Source organism: Echiichthys vipera (assembly GCF_963691815.1).
Source record: "Echiichthys vipera genome assembly, chromosome: 4".
In the NCBI taxonomy this organism is placed as follows: domain Eukaryota; kingdom Metazoa; phylum Chordata; class Actinopteri; order Perciformes; family Trachinidae; genus Echiichthys; species Echiichthys vipera.
The window spans coordinates 13,992,766-14,009,762 of NC_139829.1; the positions used below are offsets into that span (position 1 = coordinate 13,992,766).

Below are 16,997 nucleotides of genomic sequence, written 5' to 3' on the forward strand. Positions count from 1 at the left end.
GCCTTTTCCTCTTTTTCGTTTTAACGCAATTCTCAACAGAGAAGGAGGAGGGGTGTTACGCTCTATCTGGTCGCTGCCCAATCCCAAAGCTTGGCTCTTCCTGGAGCATTTTAATAGAAACCCTGCCACGGAGAGATATGTTCAATTCTCAACCCCCCTCCTGTGTGCAATCTTCTTTTATTATCACAATAATAATAATCTCTAGCTCCCTCTTCCTCTGGTTTTAACAAAAGCACCCTGTTTTTCTCCAGTCCAGGCCCTGGTGGTGGTTGGTCTCTCCTGCTGCAGCTCAGCGCCAAAATCACAGAAGATCCGGCCCAGGAGGAGCAATCCGGGGTGTGTAGTTTACTTCTGATGGCTTCTACTTTAAAGGGAAATAGTGTGTGCACAAAAAAAACAAAAAAATAAAGTGTAATATAAGTCACAACTACACTGAGATGAAAGAAAACTCACGTTTCATGTTGCATTTGAGGAATGTAAAAAAAAAAAAACAGAAACTGCTTAAAAGATCATTTTAATAATGTTATATAAGTATGAAGGGTGTTAACAGTATTAATTAATTGTTTTGACGTGTTTTTCATCCCAACCACAGCGCAGATGCAGATGCTGTGGTTCCGTTTGCACCCGCGTCTCTGATTGGCTGCTACGCGCCTGCTCTCCTGATCTGCAGCTGAGAGGAGGAGGGCAGGAAAGACGTCTCACTCTGACTCGGTTTCCTGGTACCACAAATGTTGTAGTCCACAGTGTAATTAGTGGGCACCACAAACCTTTTTGGACAACATTAAATACTCAGAGATTTTACTTAAAGTAAATGTAAAAGTAGATAGAAACGAGTAAAACATTCAAAACCTTTCTTGAGTACTACTCAGGTATACTTAAGTATAAAAGTGTTGGCATCAAAATAAAGCACCTAAAATAAAAGTAGTCATTATGCAGAATGACCATTTCAGAATAAAACATAAATCATAAAATTGGATTATGATTAATGATGTATTGTGTTCATCACACTAATGTTGCAGCTGGTACATGTGTAGTTAATTGTGATCACTCCTAGAGCTGGGTCATTCTATAATTTATTTCTAAACTATTTTTTTCTATAATAATACATCAGAATTTATGAGTTGATAATCATATTTTTGTATTGCTCTGAATTTGTAACGTAACCAGTTACTTTAGTGGTCAATTCATGAGAATAGGGTTAATTTCTTTATACTATTATGTATAATGTTATATTGCTGCATACTACATGCTATATCATATTGTTGCACTATACTATATATTATTACTTTATATTATGCCTCATATTACTTTTTTTGCACTGTGGTATTTCTATTTTCTCAAGTTATTTTATTACATTTCCACCACTGAAAGCTGGACGTATTAAATGGAAACAGATATACAATAATTTAATCATCATATCATATATTTGTGTACATGCTTCAAATCCATGTTTTAACTCGGCTTCTTTTAATCACATCAGTGTCACTTTACCATGTCGTTTTTCTCTTTGTATTTACTTCTGTTACTTACTGTAGTTTCTGTTAAATATACTGCAACAGCCGAATGTCCCCACTTGGGATAAATAAAGGATATTATCATATTTTGTTGCCAGGATAAAGGAGAGAGTTATCTGTCATAAGCACATTTAATCATTTTGCCATTAGAGAAAGGAAAATTTTGAACAAAATAATTCCGTCAAACTTGATTAAATTTCTCACTTCCTATTACTTTCGTAAAATAAGATATGTTTGAGTCTGAGGAACATTAGGAAAAAAACTTGAGATCATTTTTTTTTATTGCACAATCAAAAAGCATACATCATATTCAAGATAATACAAGTTATATACAATATAAAACAACCAAGTGAGTGACATCAGCAACAAATACAGAAAATAATAAAATAAAGTACTAAAATAAAAATTAGTCAAAAATGTAGGGAAGTTACAACATTTGACATACTTTTTGTATAGTTACAGCTCATTTATCAATGTTCACATTAATGTTTGATCATCAGTTTTAATGGGACAGTTAAAAAACAAAAAAACACCGCGTAAGTCATCTTTGCAAACATAGACGACCTTCGGCGGGTCCGCGCACAACACTCACGCATGTACAGTGTGACCTTTCAGTGCAGCTGCCTGGGGAAGGCTGCACACGCGAGAGGACGGCCGGACTCGAAACACGACGACTTCAACAGTACGAACCCACCGTAAATGGGGTTATCATCGAATCAGCCGTTATTTCGTCACTCTCGTTTACCCCGACCGACTGTTGTGGATGGATTATATTATTCACGTCTCACCGAAAAGCCTTAACAACGCCCAGTCAGCAGCGGCAGCCATCGCTCCGTCATTGACGCTGGAGGTTAGTGGGCTCGTCATCAACTGCCATTTCACTAGCTAGCTGCAGCTAACCGGGTAGGCTAATGGAAGAAGGCTGGGACCAGGCTTCCAGAAGATGGCGCAAGAAATAGTTATATTATTCATTTTTAGTAACACAAATAAAGTTTAATACAGTGACAAAATCAGTGCTTTACAAATAAATTCTGATTATTTTCCATAACAAAGATATAATTCTTGAAATACTTCTAATTGTTTATGAAAGTGCGTCACGTTACTGCGCATGCGTCATCGCCCAAATCTTACGCTTTTGGTGTGTGTCCCAGCCTCCTTCCATTAGTCTTGGAAGGCGCTAGCATAATGCTAACTGGAATCTGACCGCCCCGGCATTTCAAAGGTTCATGTAATGCTAATATTTCGATATATTTTTGACGTTATTTTGGATAATCTGATTTGGGTGATACATTAGTAGCTAATGTTAGTGGGAAATAGTCAAATTGTTGAGGACTTGTTCCTGAGTTTAGCCTTATTAACAGTAGCTGTATTCACGCTAACGTTACTCAATTATGGTCTGTGTATGTCACCTGTCCGAGGTTATGTTTACATTATTGATTTCAAATGTTGATTAATTTTAATGGTAAATACTGTTGTTAGAGCCTTACATGGATTGGATATATGATACCCGTCAGATAAAACGTGCTGTTGAGTTGTTACATAACAGTCCGGTTGTGCTCGTGCTACTGATAGGTCTCCCATGTCATTCAGAGTTGACTTAACTTACAAATCATAACGCGTGCGTGCGTGTGTGTGTGTGTGTGTGTGTTTGTGTGCGCGCGCGCGTGCGTGCTTGTGTGATCGGACAGATTGGTGTTCTGCATGTTGTATTTTTCCAGTCAGCCTGTTGCAGCACCAGTCGTCTGAATTGTAACCAGACACCTCTCTGTCTCTCCATGTGTGCATGAACAGAATTCAGTAATCCACTCCTGCAATGGCAGTCTTCAGTCACCAGGTGCTCCTTGCAGTCACAAGATCAAGGTTAGTAAACTGCACAGGGTACATTTACATCCTGTAATTCAGGAAAACAAGAACTCTAGCAATGCAAAGCACAAAGAATGCAGTGCAGGTTCCATGGCAGTAATTACATGGTCTTGGCTGCTCTCTGCTGTGTTTGAGGAGAGTCGACAGCACATGCTTAGTTTACATAATGTCTGCTGCAGTGAATCCTATTCAGTGCATCTCATGACTCCAGAGGTAAACAACTGCTGTGGTGGCTACCGGTGATGCAAGATCAGAATCTGGCAGCTGATAAGCCAGCTTTGTCATCACTCTTACAACCATAAGTTGTCAGATTGTTACATAATTCTAACTCAGTTGTACATTAGGGTGGAGCAACATGGTGATGTATATCAAATTGTCAACTGTCAGAGACTTTACCTAACATGTAACAGGGCTCAACACTAACTTTTAAAAGTGGATGCCAGGTTAGCAACCGGGAATTAGCTTTTGGTTGCTGAAACTGAAAATATTGTTGCCATTTTAATTCATTAAGATACTATGCAGTTATACATCAGCCCAATAAGGAAAATGTGACAAAAGACCCACCATTTTACAAATTTCCTTCTTGTTTTCAGTTCTGGTTCACCTGGTTCTTTGGCTAACATGTTAGAAAACAGACTCAGCAACATTATCATCCTGTTGACATTGTTAATTATTACTTGTGGGGTTCCTCGTGGTTCTACTCTTGGCTGTGCACCGTGTAAACGCACCAACACATGTAGCATTGTCTGGCTTCAGTTCTGACTGTAACAGCAATATTTCAATATTACTAATGCAATACATTAAAATAATATTTATTTTAAGTTGGACATTGAATGGTTGCCGTTTTCTTAAATTGGTTATTTATAGCAACCAATTTTTTCTATCACAACATATGTGATAGATTTCTTTATTGCCCACCCTTTCTACACATTAATGTATTTTTTCATTTGTTTTTGACCTGTATTATTCCTATTGAGCCATGTGTTTGGTGGGTAAAGAGTTTTTCGCTAATTGTTTGCAAGAATAAGGATTTATTACACACTATTGCAACTATTTCCACTAAACTGGTGGTAATAAACCACACCAACACACACACACACACATCGTACTGTAGGTGGAGTGCATGCCTGTCTTGTCAACAAACACTCTTACAGTGCCCAGAATCTATCGGATGGAGTGTTTTCTTTCATGTTACTTGTACACAAGTTGATGTTGGGAATCATACGGTCTACCTTAAATCCAAACACAACTATATTTCTTACTTTGAGGGAGAGCGGTGCGTTGCTGTATCACTGATCAGCTGATCACCAGCGATCCAAACCCATTCAGAGTGCTAAGTCACCTCCGGAGTCTCTCGGGCCTTTTTTTTTGTAATGGAAACACAGCGAGTGAACGGCCATTTTACCCTTATGGAAACGCACCCATGGAGTTTTGGTGGGTAACACTGAAAGTAAAGATAGCTTTTGTTTGTTTATAAGGCAACTACACAGGGCACCTTTTAACAGGTATGCAGGAAAGTGGAAGTTTTTTTTATATCGCCATTCATATTCATATAATTCAAAACTTAGTGACCTGTTATACAGTCTATAGATATGTCATTAAAAATCCAGTGGTCTTCATTTAACAATGATGTGAAACATGAGAAGCCGTTCAGTTCATGAAGTACACATTTGAGCACTCTCATATACTTTCTTTACTTTTAAAGAGCATTCTTGCAGTGTTTTAACTAATGTAATATTAACTAACCAGTTTTTCTTGTTTATGTCAACAGGGGATCATATTTGTTATCTAAGAGGAACAGCTGCTCCTCTCTGTCTTCCAAAGCCTATCTCCACGTTGATCCGCCTCGCCAGGTCTCGTCTGTACTCGCACCCAGGCACTCCCGCTACGGCTCCCCTCACTGTTACCGAGGTCACGCCCTCGACCGTGGCCACAACTCCGCACTGCTCGCCCGTTCTCTACACAGCTCAGGTGTTTGGCTCCAAGACATAAAGCAGGAGGACACTAAAACTTCACCAGCCGCGGCTCAAGATGCTTCTTCGGGAGCTAAAAAAGACTCTGTAGGCGCTGCACCCCAGTCGCAACCTCCATCCACTCCCACTCCGACGTCAGCAACCGCTGCCACTACAACAGCCGCTGTCCCTCCGGTGCAGGAGCGGGCGGTTGTGAAAAAGGCTCTGTATCAGAGGATTGTAGATGAGTTGAAGCATTATTACAATGGCTTCCGGTTGCTCGGCATCGATATCAAAATTGCAGGCAGGATGGTGTGGAGGCTGCTGCACGGACAACTGCTCACACGCAGGGAGAGGAGAAGGGTAAGAGAAGCTTTGTTCAGTCCGTTTGACGCCTGCAGTGTCTGGCACAGGGATCTAGATCATTTACGGTCAGTAAAGTATCAGGCAGGTAGAAGTTGGATTGGAAGACCAAAAATACTGTTGCAGTTGTCGAAAAAAATCAGACAAGAACATTCTATACAACATTCTTCACTCCTTTCCTAACACACAACTGAAGTTTTGTATGACCCCCTAACCAGAAGAACTCATCAATCAATTTTGCTAAAACATGTAGCTCTTAAATCATCATATATTGACCATTAAATGGACTTTAAGTAGTGGGGATAAAAAGCTGAATATCTTAGGGGTCTGTTGTTGGGGGAAAAACAGCAAATTAGGTTTCTTCTAATGATTAATTCATCAAAGAATAATCTACATAGATTTTGAAGATGACAATAGTTATTTTTACACAACAAAGATAACTTGTATATATTAATGGTTTCCTTACTAAAACACACCTTATGATTTTATAACCAACCAAAATAATTGATCAGAAATTCAGGATAATTCAATTTGCAGCTCTTAAATCATCTTTTAATAAACAATAAATATGAAATTGACTTTAATCTCACCCAAATCACATAAAAACATAGCCTTTTTTTCTCAGGTAAACCATTCGTTTCTATTGGTAATGTACCTGAAACAAGCTGCACATGGAGATCTTTAGGCTCCATACTGTAGTTTTATAATGAGAGATTATAATTTAGGTTTGTGTCAAATGCCAGCAGACCATTTTCCCACACTTGGGGCTTAAATTCATTTGACATCTTTGGGGTTTTTCTGCATTGATCTTCTGTTGCCCTCTGGTCTCTTTACCATAGACTCAGAGTAGTCGTCCTGGTTCCTTTGTCACTCCACCTTTGAGTTAATATCAGTGAGAAATATTTTATGGCTTAAGGGCTCTTTTGAATGTTTCAACAAGGAATGTGTACAGTGTGTTCCCGAAGTCGTATAATGTGAGCAACCTTGATTGTGCAGTTGTGTGGTACATTGGTGAGACAGTCCTGTAAATGATCTTTCAGAGTTTTAATAGTGTATTTCAAGGCACAACACGTAAAATACACAGTTAAAACTCACTTATAATCCTGAAATAGGTTTAATCTGTAACACTAAATCCTGGTGTTGGTCTCATTCAGTTCTACTGTTGGTTGCTGTTACTCTGGTGGACAGTTACTGAATGTTGTTTGGTTTGGGACCCATTTCCTTTTTTAATTTCATAGAACAAACAATCAATCATGAAGATACTCATAAAGTAATTGTCAGTTGCACCACTGTCACTTTGTTTTGCTGAGTTCACTTGGAGCTCCTTTATGTAATATTGATTTTCCTCCGACACGGAGTTTGAATTTATTTATTTTTTAACATTTTGAATGATTGTTTCCTAAATAAAGGCCTTTACACACCGGGGAAGGGGGCGTGATTAAGGAACAACATGAAAATGCAAAATGCTCGGTGTGTTCAGTCTGCAAGATCAGCTCAACAATCACATGGTCTAAGCGTGTGCAGCTTGTTGTCTTGAATAGGACTACAGATCTTCATGCTTGTATTTTGTGGTGTAAAATCTCAGAAATGACTAAAAACACAGCTTTATCCCTGCGTAATATTCAAGCTTTATGTGAAAGTATTTATGACAAAAACAGTGCTAATTAATCTTCCACGAAGATTTTTCAGGCCAATAATCTAATTCTCAAACTGGAGTTGTGACTAAGATGTGTAATAAGCGGGAAACTTAACAGTTAAGAATAAACTCATCGATAGAAACTATAAAATGAGACAAATTCCTCAAACATCTTTGCTACTTCATGTCACTTATCTACACACCCATACTGATTACATCTGTGATCAGACAACATCAGCCTATTGATTATTAAAAGTGAGGGCTGTTGAGCAGTTCAAATGTCAGTCATTGTCAATAATTTTACTCGTCTTTGCTGCAGAAATGTGAAGTCAGTCCGCCACAGATATTGTCAGGTCAGCTGAGGTGGTCTTGGTCGTGTTCAGGCATCTTGAACCTGTTAAACTGTTGATACCCTGTGGAAATGGCTCTTCTGAGAGGTTCTTCCTTCACATTATGAGCTTTTCCCTGAAGACAAGCTCCATGGAAAGAAGACACTGGTACATCATTGCAAAAGGACATACTGTTACTGTATGTCTCGCTGACTGATTGGTGTACAATATATATGACCCCTCGGTGACCCAAGCTGTGGACATGCCACGGTAAAACTATATTTAGGATATTTTAGTGGGGGGCTGGCAGAGCTTCAGCAAACATGTAATGGATCTTGATGCTGAATGCTGGCTCATATTACCATCCACGTTTTCTCACATAAACTGTTTTTCTTTGTTTACAGCTGATGAGGACCTGCGCTGACCTGTTCCGTCTGGTGCCCTTTACGGTGTTTATCATCGTCCCTTTCATGGAGTTCCTTCTTCCCGTCTTCCTCAAACTCTTCCCAGAGATGTTGCCCTCCACCTTTGAGACAGAAACCAAAAAGGCATGTGTTCATGCACACACAGACACATACACACACCCACACCCTGCCGCCTGCATGACCTCGCCACAGGGTTCACTGTTATTATATAACTTGTCAGATATGTCTGCTGTACTAAGAACCTCAGGCCATTCAGGCAGCAGACTTTATCTAATCTTTATTTACTTTAGGACGTATAGCATAAAATACACAATCTCTCCATACCTGCAAATTGCTTACCACATCTTTTCAAAAGAGCCCTCACTAATGTGTGTAATGTTCCTTTGATGATAATGATATGACTTTCCTTTCGTTAACTTCTAATCTCCTGTAAAGGGAAAGCAGCAGGTTTCAGTTCTTGGTCCGGTTGGCCCGTCATCACGGTTGAGTGATTCACAGAAATGCTATCGTGCTCCTGTACAGCACAGAAATGTCCCGCCTCTGAAAATTTAAAACATAAAAAACAGAAGTAGCAGATTTACAACAGAGTATAAAAAAAAAACAAAAGTAGATTGATAATTGTAAAGATCTGTTGCGGGGCACCTACCCTTCAGGTTTCTATGATTTGCCTTTTTTATTGTTATGAAAAATGCCCCTCTTTCAGTGCCAGAGAAGATAATACATTTAAAGTGGGCAGCAAAGCATGCTGCTTTTGAGCAGGTCTAATAATAACCTGGAAAACATAATAAGGAAATAAGCAAAACAAAGGGAAGGGTTACAGCACAGTTGTCATTATGTAGAACTGGTTAAAATGGTTAAACTGCAGCTTTAAAAAAAAAGAAAAAAAGTTTATATGTTTTTAAACTTACCTGCGCCCCCTCATTCTTCTTCACGCAGGAGGAGAAGCAGAAGAAAGGTCTGGCAGCGAAGCTGGAGCTGGCCAAGTTTCTCCAAGAGACGATCGCTGAGATGGCTCGAAGGAATAAAGCAAAAGCTCAGACAGAAGATGAGACACAGCGCTTCTCCTCATATGTTCAGAAGGTAAATTACAGCAAAGAGAACGCTTAACATCTTGTGTGTGTCATTGGCAGCTCATGCACACATTTCATCAGTCCATAACTATACAGTATCTTAGCTCATGAAACTGCTCGGCCTGGTTTCAGGTGCTTTGCATTAATGACTCTTTGTCCTCGCCAGGTCCGGGGCACAGGCGAGCAGCCCACCACGAAGGACATCGTACGGTTTTCGAAGCTGTTTGAGGACGAGCTGACACTGGAGCACCTGGAGCGCCCCCAGCTGGTGGCTCTGTGTAAACTGCTGGAGCTGCAGCCCATCGGCACAAACAACTTGCTGCGTTTTCAGCTGATGATGCAACTGAGAACCATCAAGTCAGACGACGAGGTGAGATGGAGGACCAGGGTGTGGTAGTTTAGCGGTTAAGGGACTGTCTGTGTGATTTTATAGTCATAGAAATAGATAAAGGTTATGAAACCAGGAAGAAGCTATGCCAGTGTTTTTTTACCCTCACTGTTGTTAACTTTTTCCCCAAGAATCCTAAGCATTTATTAAACTTTGGTTCAGATTCTGAGTTATTCCAGTCCCTCTTGATGTGCAGCTACCATCTTTTCTCATGCTTGTGAAAAAGTTTTTCACTTCCCTCTCCTGTTTCTTCACAGATGATTGCAGCAGAGGGTGTGGCATCTATGAGTGTGTCGGAATTACAGGCAGCGTGTCGTAGTCGAGGGATGAGGTCTCTGGGTCTCACCAGCGACCAGCTACATCAGCAGATGCAGCAGGTGAGCGATAGAATACTGGTTTTACAAATGTATGATTCCCTAGATTAAAGATTTCAGTAGATTTCCATTTCTCCTCCATCTCTCAGATATGTCAGTCTTGTTATTGTTCCCAATATAATAAATAGTCCTCTCCATCTAGTGGCTGGACCTGCACCTGAAGGAGAACGTTCCTCCGTCGCTGCTGCTGCTCTCCAGAGCCATGTACCTGACTGACCTCAAACCCAAACCTCCAGTCATCCCGCCTGTTCCCAAACTAGAGGTTCAACCTTTTACAATCTACTTAAAATCTTACTGCATGTTCACATGAATGTACAGATTAGAGAAAGTTTAACATTCCCTGTGTTTAATCCTTCATATGCAGGTCACTGATGTTTGATTTCATACAGTGTTTTCTCTCCTTATGGAAACCAGATGTTTCATATTTATCGTTTGGTCTATGTAATATTAAAAAGCTGCGACAGCCATCCAACTTCCTCCCCCAAAAATGGAATCTTTAAATTGCTTTATGTCTTACCAACAATCATAAACCCAAAGATATTTTATCTACTGCCATATATGACCAAAGAAAGTAGCAAACGTGTAAAGCTGGAACAAGTAGATTTAAGGCCTTTAATCTGCTAATCATTGCAGCTCTTAGAAACCCTAATAAACCCTTAAGTCCTACTAAAGATTTACTCCAGACATGCGTTGAGACTTATACAAACACTGATTTTTATCATATTTTGTGTCTGATATGTAACTATTATAAAAGTCTTAAAATTACATCTATTCTTTTCCTCATTTAAACATCCAGAATCTATGAATATGCAAATGTTTAACTGCTGGACATAAGACATCTGCTTCACTGACTTTAACGCAGAATTGTAGCAATAAAAACCGGAGCAGGTCGTCTTCTGTTGGATGTGTTCTTCTCATCACATGTTTGTTTTTGCAGAAAGCTACTCCTCCTCCAGTGGAGGCTGCCGTAAACACGACCTCAGTCAGCACTGACATGTTGAAGGACCCTGCTCTCATCATCAAAGACAGACCGGTCAGTGCACTCGTAAAATAGCCAGCCAGCACGCACACACACACACACACACGCACGCAGCATCAGATCAACTGTATTGATGAAAGAGAGGAAATAAGGTCATCACTGCAGTTTTGCAACAGTAGAGCTGCACAACTGATTTGCTCATCATTTTATGATCATCGTCCACTATCAGTGCAATTATGACACAATGTTCATCTCATTCAAAGAAAATTAGGGTGATTTATGGTCAAACTAAAAGATTACATCCAAATATTTCTTTAGGGATTAAGTAAGTTCTTCTAAGTTCAGCATTTAAGGATATGTGCTTATTTGCTGGGAGTTAGATACGCATACAGACTGGAAACAGGTGGAAACGGCTAGCCTGGCTCTGTCCAAAGGGTTATAAAAAGTCTCTAAGTATTTTGTGTGACATCCATTTAGCGGTTTCTCCCAGTTTCCAGTCTTTGACCCAGCTTCATATTTACCTTCCAGACCTGAGAGGTTTCAATCTGCTCCTCCTAATCTCAGCAAGAAAGGGATCAAGTGTATTTATTTATGCCGAATTAACCACCATGCCCATGGTATTGTTAAAAAATGCCATTTGGAGATGTTTTTTTGCAGGACTGCAATGGGCATTTTAATAATCATCTTCTATTTGTCCTTTTGTGTGTGCGTTGTAGGTGGAGGAAATGAGAGACAAGGCTCCTATAGTATTGGACAAACCCCTGACTCCTGCTGAAGTCCTTCAGGTGAGCTCCCTCCTTGTTTCTTGGACATGTGGACTCCACAGAAACATGTATGGGATTAGATGCTACACTGGGTTTCATAATCCAGTTACTTCTTCCTGGCTGTGATCTTTCTCACATGACATGCTAATCTCTGGAAAACCAGCTATTCTGATTCACTCAGTGTACTTGAATACAGTAGTGAGTGCAGAGATTGTTTGTAAATCTGTTTGGTTTAGATATATAGAGGTAATAATTACTGTCAGAGTAACCACCGCAAATACAGAAAGCTACGGGCAAAGTTGGAACTGAACATCTCAGGTTAATCTCTGTGAGGTTTAAATATAGCTGATAAATTTAGACCTGCCAATGACGCTTCCAAGTGATTCTATTTTAAACCATCCGTCATTTAAAGAGATACTACATCTCTCCCTTGCATACACACCCTCACTTTTACACAATTACTGGTGCAGTCTGTTTATATATCTGCTGTTTATATATCTGCTGTTTAAATGTCAGTTCCACTTAACTGGAGTTTCCACCTCTTATAAAACACACCCACACAGCTGATCAAAGGGAAATTGTGCTGTTTTTTCCAGGCTTAATTTCATGGGACAAGTCTTACTTAAGTCAAATAAATCAAATGTTGGGTATACTGAACAAATTCATTTTGAAGCCTCTGCTGATAGACATGCACAAACTTGTATTATTGCAATATAATTCAGCTGTTAAATAGTATTGAGGCTGTGGTTCAAATGTCATTAAAGTTCACTGTAGTGCACTTATCAGTACTGTCTGCTAACACGGAGAGTCGTGGTATCTCCGCAGCCTGAGACACACACCATGTGACGGACGGCCCTGGTTAGTGGTCTATGTCTGGCAGGTGACCTTTGTCACGTCCTATCTCACTCTCTATCCTGTGTTGACTGTTGAAAGGGATAGTTTGACTTTTTTGAAGTTGGATTGTATGAGGCAGCAGCTAAAAATATTTTAGCAACGTAAAAACTTGAGTTTAAGTGTACGCTATATTTAAAAGATTTTGCCACTTTACCTTTCGCGTCAGACAGCTTTTTCTCCAGTTAACACAGAAGTTTCCCCTCTCTCTTGTGACCGTTCAGCAGGGGTGAAACTAAGCCGGTACAGCCTGGAGGTGGTACGCCGTAACAAAAAAATATATATACTGTCTCTGAAAACCAATTGCACTTTCAGCATGACAACACACCTGCGAATGTCAAATTACCAGAAGCAACACGTTTTCCACAATATACATTGCATAAGTCGCTCTGAACTGTCTCTGAATTGTGTCTGAACCTTCAGTGCAGCATTTCACTTGTCAGACAACCATCCCGCACCAACATGCGCAGTTTGTTTCCAAAGTGTTTAAGTAAACAGACGTTTTTGCAAAGTCTCCCAAATAAAAACAACTTATACAAAAAAATATGTTAATTTTTCAATCTTCTGTTTTCATGTGTGCAGTGTTTCCCTGGACACATAACGAGCAGCATGCGTAAGGCTTAACCAGACCTTCTGCCAACGTGCTCAGATGGTTTTCAAAGGGTTTAAGCAGTGGGGCGTTTGTTGTGAGACTTTCACACTAACAGTGTTATAAAAAGTACTTGAGTGATAAGAAGTCCTGGTGAATGCTTGACACGTAGACTATAATAAATAATTAAGTGTATTTTCCGGTGTGTGCGTGCCAGGCGCATCGTCAGACCTGGGCGTTTGGGGCTATAGCCCCGGACCTCTGTGCCGTCAAGAAAAGAACAACAACATAATGATGAAAATAGCACAGCACAGTACAGTAGACTTTTATGTGGTTGCATTACCAGCAGCCACAGATGCACAGATGAAATAAAATGTATAAAAATTAAAAAAAAAACTACTTTCATTCCTGCCGTTCAGTCTCCCTCTGCAAAAGTTCTTCTTCTGTATACTCAGAAATGTGTCCACAGTGAACAGCATTTCATTGTTGCTGTCATAATCACTCATTTTGCAGGGGCCGTTACACAGTGCAAGGCACAGTTATGCATAGGAATACGTTGAGAAAATGCAAATGCAGTTTTTTTTTTTTTTGCTAAAAAAAACAACTATCCCTTTAATGGCTGTGATCTGTCAACTTAAGACAAACTGTCATAAACATTAAAAAGAAATGTGTTTCATGTCACCTAAATGTATCCATGTGGAAGAACGTCCCCTGCAGATTGTTCAACACATGTTCACTGTGAAATACTGGATATTGTTGTGAGACTAACCTCTGTGACCTCCTCCGCAGGCTAAAGCAGCAACAGAGGTGTCCCAGAAGAGCAAGATGAGTGCCAACGGTGTGTGAAGTGGAGCAGGAGCTTCTGAACTGAAGGAGGAGGGACGGCAGGGATGCAGTGGTCTACATTTCAGTAGCCCACACATCATTAAAAACCCCTTCTTTTGTCTTCGAACCAGAAGGATGGGAATTACTGGCTCCGTTCAGCATTGTGTCTGGCATGTTGATGATACAACTCATCCAGGAGTCCCGTTCCTTCACTCTTCCTCGCTCTGTTGACACCCAGAAAAGGTTCTGCTGTGTCTCATCCGCTGCTTCTTCATACCCTCGGATCCTCTGCTGTCACATCTGTGCACTCCGTTCTCCGTCGCTCTTGGTCAGAGCTGGACTGGCAGACCACTGATGCCGTGATTACTTTGACCTAATATCCATGGTGGAGCCTGGTCAACCGTCTTTTTGATGGTGCCTCCCTACAGTCTGGACGCTCTCCTCCTCCTCCTGTAAATGTGTAAATATCCTGTATATTTTCGTCTCTGTCTTACTTCGCAGCAGCAGTAGCTTTGTACATTTTGCTATGCAAAGGTGTACAACTTCTTGAAAATTTCCCAAGTTTTTCTCTCTTGGCAGTTTCATTTTGTTTAGTTTTTTTTTTTGGTTAGCCTTTTCGTTCCTCTTCAGGATAAAAGAGAAGTGATCCTTTTTTCCCCCCCAGAAATACGTTGCTGAACTTTTTGGTTCAGTAGCTGTCTCATGTTCATCTGTTCTGTCAGCGGGACCGTACTGATGTGCTGATGCAGATTCTGAACCAGCGATTGAGAAAAAGCTAAAAAAGGTTCAGTCAAAATGTCAGAATCTCATTTAGTCAGCTGCAGATTTGGACCGGCCCTGCCTCTGAACGGGGTGATATCACGTAGCTGCTTGCTGCTGCAATAAGCAAATGAAGACTAGTATGTTATTAAGAGAGGCCACTCCTTAAACCCAGAAGTGACTGTTGCAAAGTGCAGTCTTCCTCCACTGGTAAACCACTGAACGGACATTCTGTAAAATATCTGCAGATTTTATTTGCATATACAGTGTATGTATTGTGTTTTAACACTATGATACTAAGATTGCTTTAAGCTGAAAAGAGAAAATACTTGATGTTATCCATTAAGATATATTATTAATATGGAGGAGAAGCTTAGCCACAAGTGAGATTAATGTTATTTTTTTTGTCATGTGGCCCTAAAACTGATAAATGTAAAGCATTGGCTGATTCACTCAACTATCTGCCCCATTACATGACCATAAAAGCTGCAATTTGAAGGTTTGCTACATAAACATGTACTGTATAAATACAGTTTAGTGTGTGTTTGACAGTGCTTCAGATTTTCCATCCCTCTTTTAAACATTTGACATTTTGCCTCCACATATTTTCCCTCCTTGCTGTTTATCTAAAGGCACATCCCAGAAATGGATGCCATAAATTAAATTAAAGAATATTTTTTTAAACAAAAAAATATTGCTACTGAAGACTTATATTATTGGTTTTACATACGTGCCTAAGGTTAACAGGTGGTTGTGTTTGCATTTTTCATCAGAACAGATTTTCTATATTGTACCATTGTCACTTTGATTGATCATTCACCCGAGTGTGTTTTAAGTGCCCGGTTTTACATTTTCTCTTCAGTGGAATGTGTCCTTTCCCCATTTGATCCAAGTAAACCCAAACGAATCCTCATAAATCACCTGTGTTGATCCTTTTTAAATCAGCACTCGTGATGCAAAAGGGGGTCAAAAATAAATAAGCTACTTGGATGGTTGCTTTATCATCTCTGGTTTGTGCTCTGCTGTTTAACCTTCCTAGTAGATGAGAACTGATTTGAGCAACATTTATGCAATTATCTTTTGGAAACAAAATGACCTGTTAAATAAAGATGTGCCCTGTGCTGTGGGAGGTTTCTGACTCTGATGACTGGTACGGTCGACTGCATGATTATAAGACTGTACAGCATTAAGTAATGGGAAAGACTGGACTGGTTTCATGTTTCTGCTGTCCCTCAGAGACCCTGAAAATGAAAGAAAAAGATGTTGTAAACTTCTGTCACACTTATTTGACAGGATGCACTCTTCTGCATCCATAATTAATTCGCCCACAAATTTTCCATCTTGTCCCAAGGTCCTTGTGTCCCCTCTTTCATTCATCAGCAAGACGCCTGTCTGGAAACTACAACTTCCTCCTGCTATCTAATGGTTTGGTACATCAGTGCCGTCATGAGTCCTCTTTCTTTAAGGATTGTTTCTTTCAGTTGCTAATGCACTACTGTCCAGTTACTTCTCACCCTGCATTACATTTATGTGGCGTGTCTGGGTGATGGAAACAAAAGAATTCACAGAAATAAAAAAATCATTAAACCCTTTACAGTTGCGTCCTCTCTCTCTGTGTTGACAATAACTGTGAATTTGCTGTATACTTAATTTAGATTACTACTGTACAGAACCCACTGTGAACCCCACACATAGTTCTAGGGCTCGACAGTAACAGTTGCAATTAGACAATTTGTTGCCTTTGGTTGCCATCAGTGGTGGTCTGTAGATCTAAGACATGTTTTTAATTCAGGAGTATTGATAAACAAGATTCTTCCAACATAATCTGCGCCAAGAAGTAGAAAAGGTGGTTTCTCACATTTCCCCGATTGTTGACGGGTTATTTTATCCTCGAGTTTGTATAAGTTCCTCTGCCCTTTGCAAAGAGTCCAATCTTTTCAGTGTTTTTCACATGATCACAGACAAAATAAGTTGTGGTAGGCTACATTTAGTTGACATTTTCATATACAAATTCAGATTTCTTTAACAGGGGATCCGCCAAACACTTTATTTTCATAAATATGTCTGCTAATCCATATTAACATGAACGCAGTGTATTATTAGCAAAGATAAATGTGTGAAAAAAGGAATAAATACATTTACACAAGCTTGCTTACAGGCATTAAGGTCGCTGTGTAAAGAAACAAGTGCGCTGAAGGATGCAATGTGCCTTCATATAATGTATAAATATATACATATGTTGATCATGATCATTTTAATATCTTAGTTTTGTACGC

General features: G+C 39.8%; 1 protein-coding gene across 1 annotated transcript; it reads left to right on the forward strand.

Moving 5' to 3' along the window:
- Positions 1–2,146: 2,146 nt before the first annotated feature.
- letm2 (leucine zipper-EF-hand containing transmembrane protein 2) lies at positions 2,147–16,305 on the forward strand. Its single transcript, XM_083912841.1, has 11 exons — positions 2,147–2,364; positions 3,306–3,374; positions 5,149–5,692; positions 8,062–8,205; positions 9,019–9,162; positions 9,319–9,522; positions 9,798–9,917; positions 10,057–10,176; positions 10,852–10,947; positions 11,610–11,678; positions 13,927–16,305. The coding sequence occupies exons 2-11, from the start codon at positions 3,328–3,330 to the stop codon at positions 13,981–13,983; spliced, it is 1,545 nt and encodes a 514-aa protein (XP_083768967.1). The 5' UTR covers positions 2,147–2,364; positions 3,306–3,327; the 3' UTR covers positions 13,984–16,305.
- Positions 16,306–16,997: the final 692 nt, after the last annotated feature.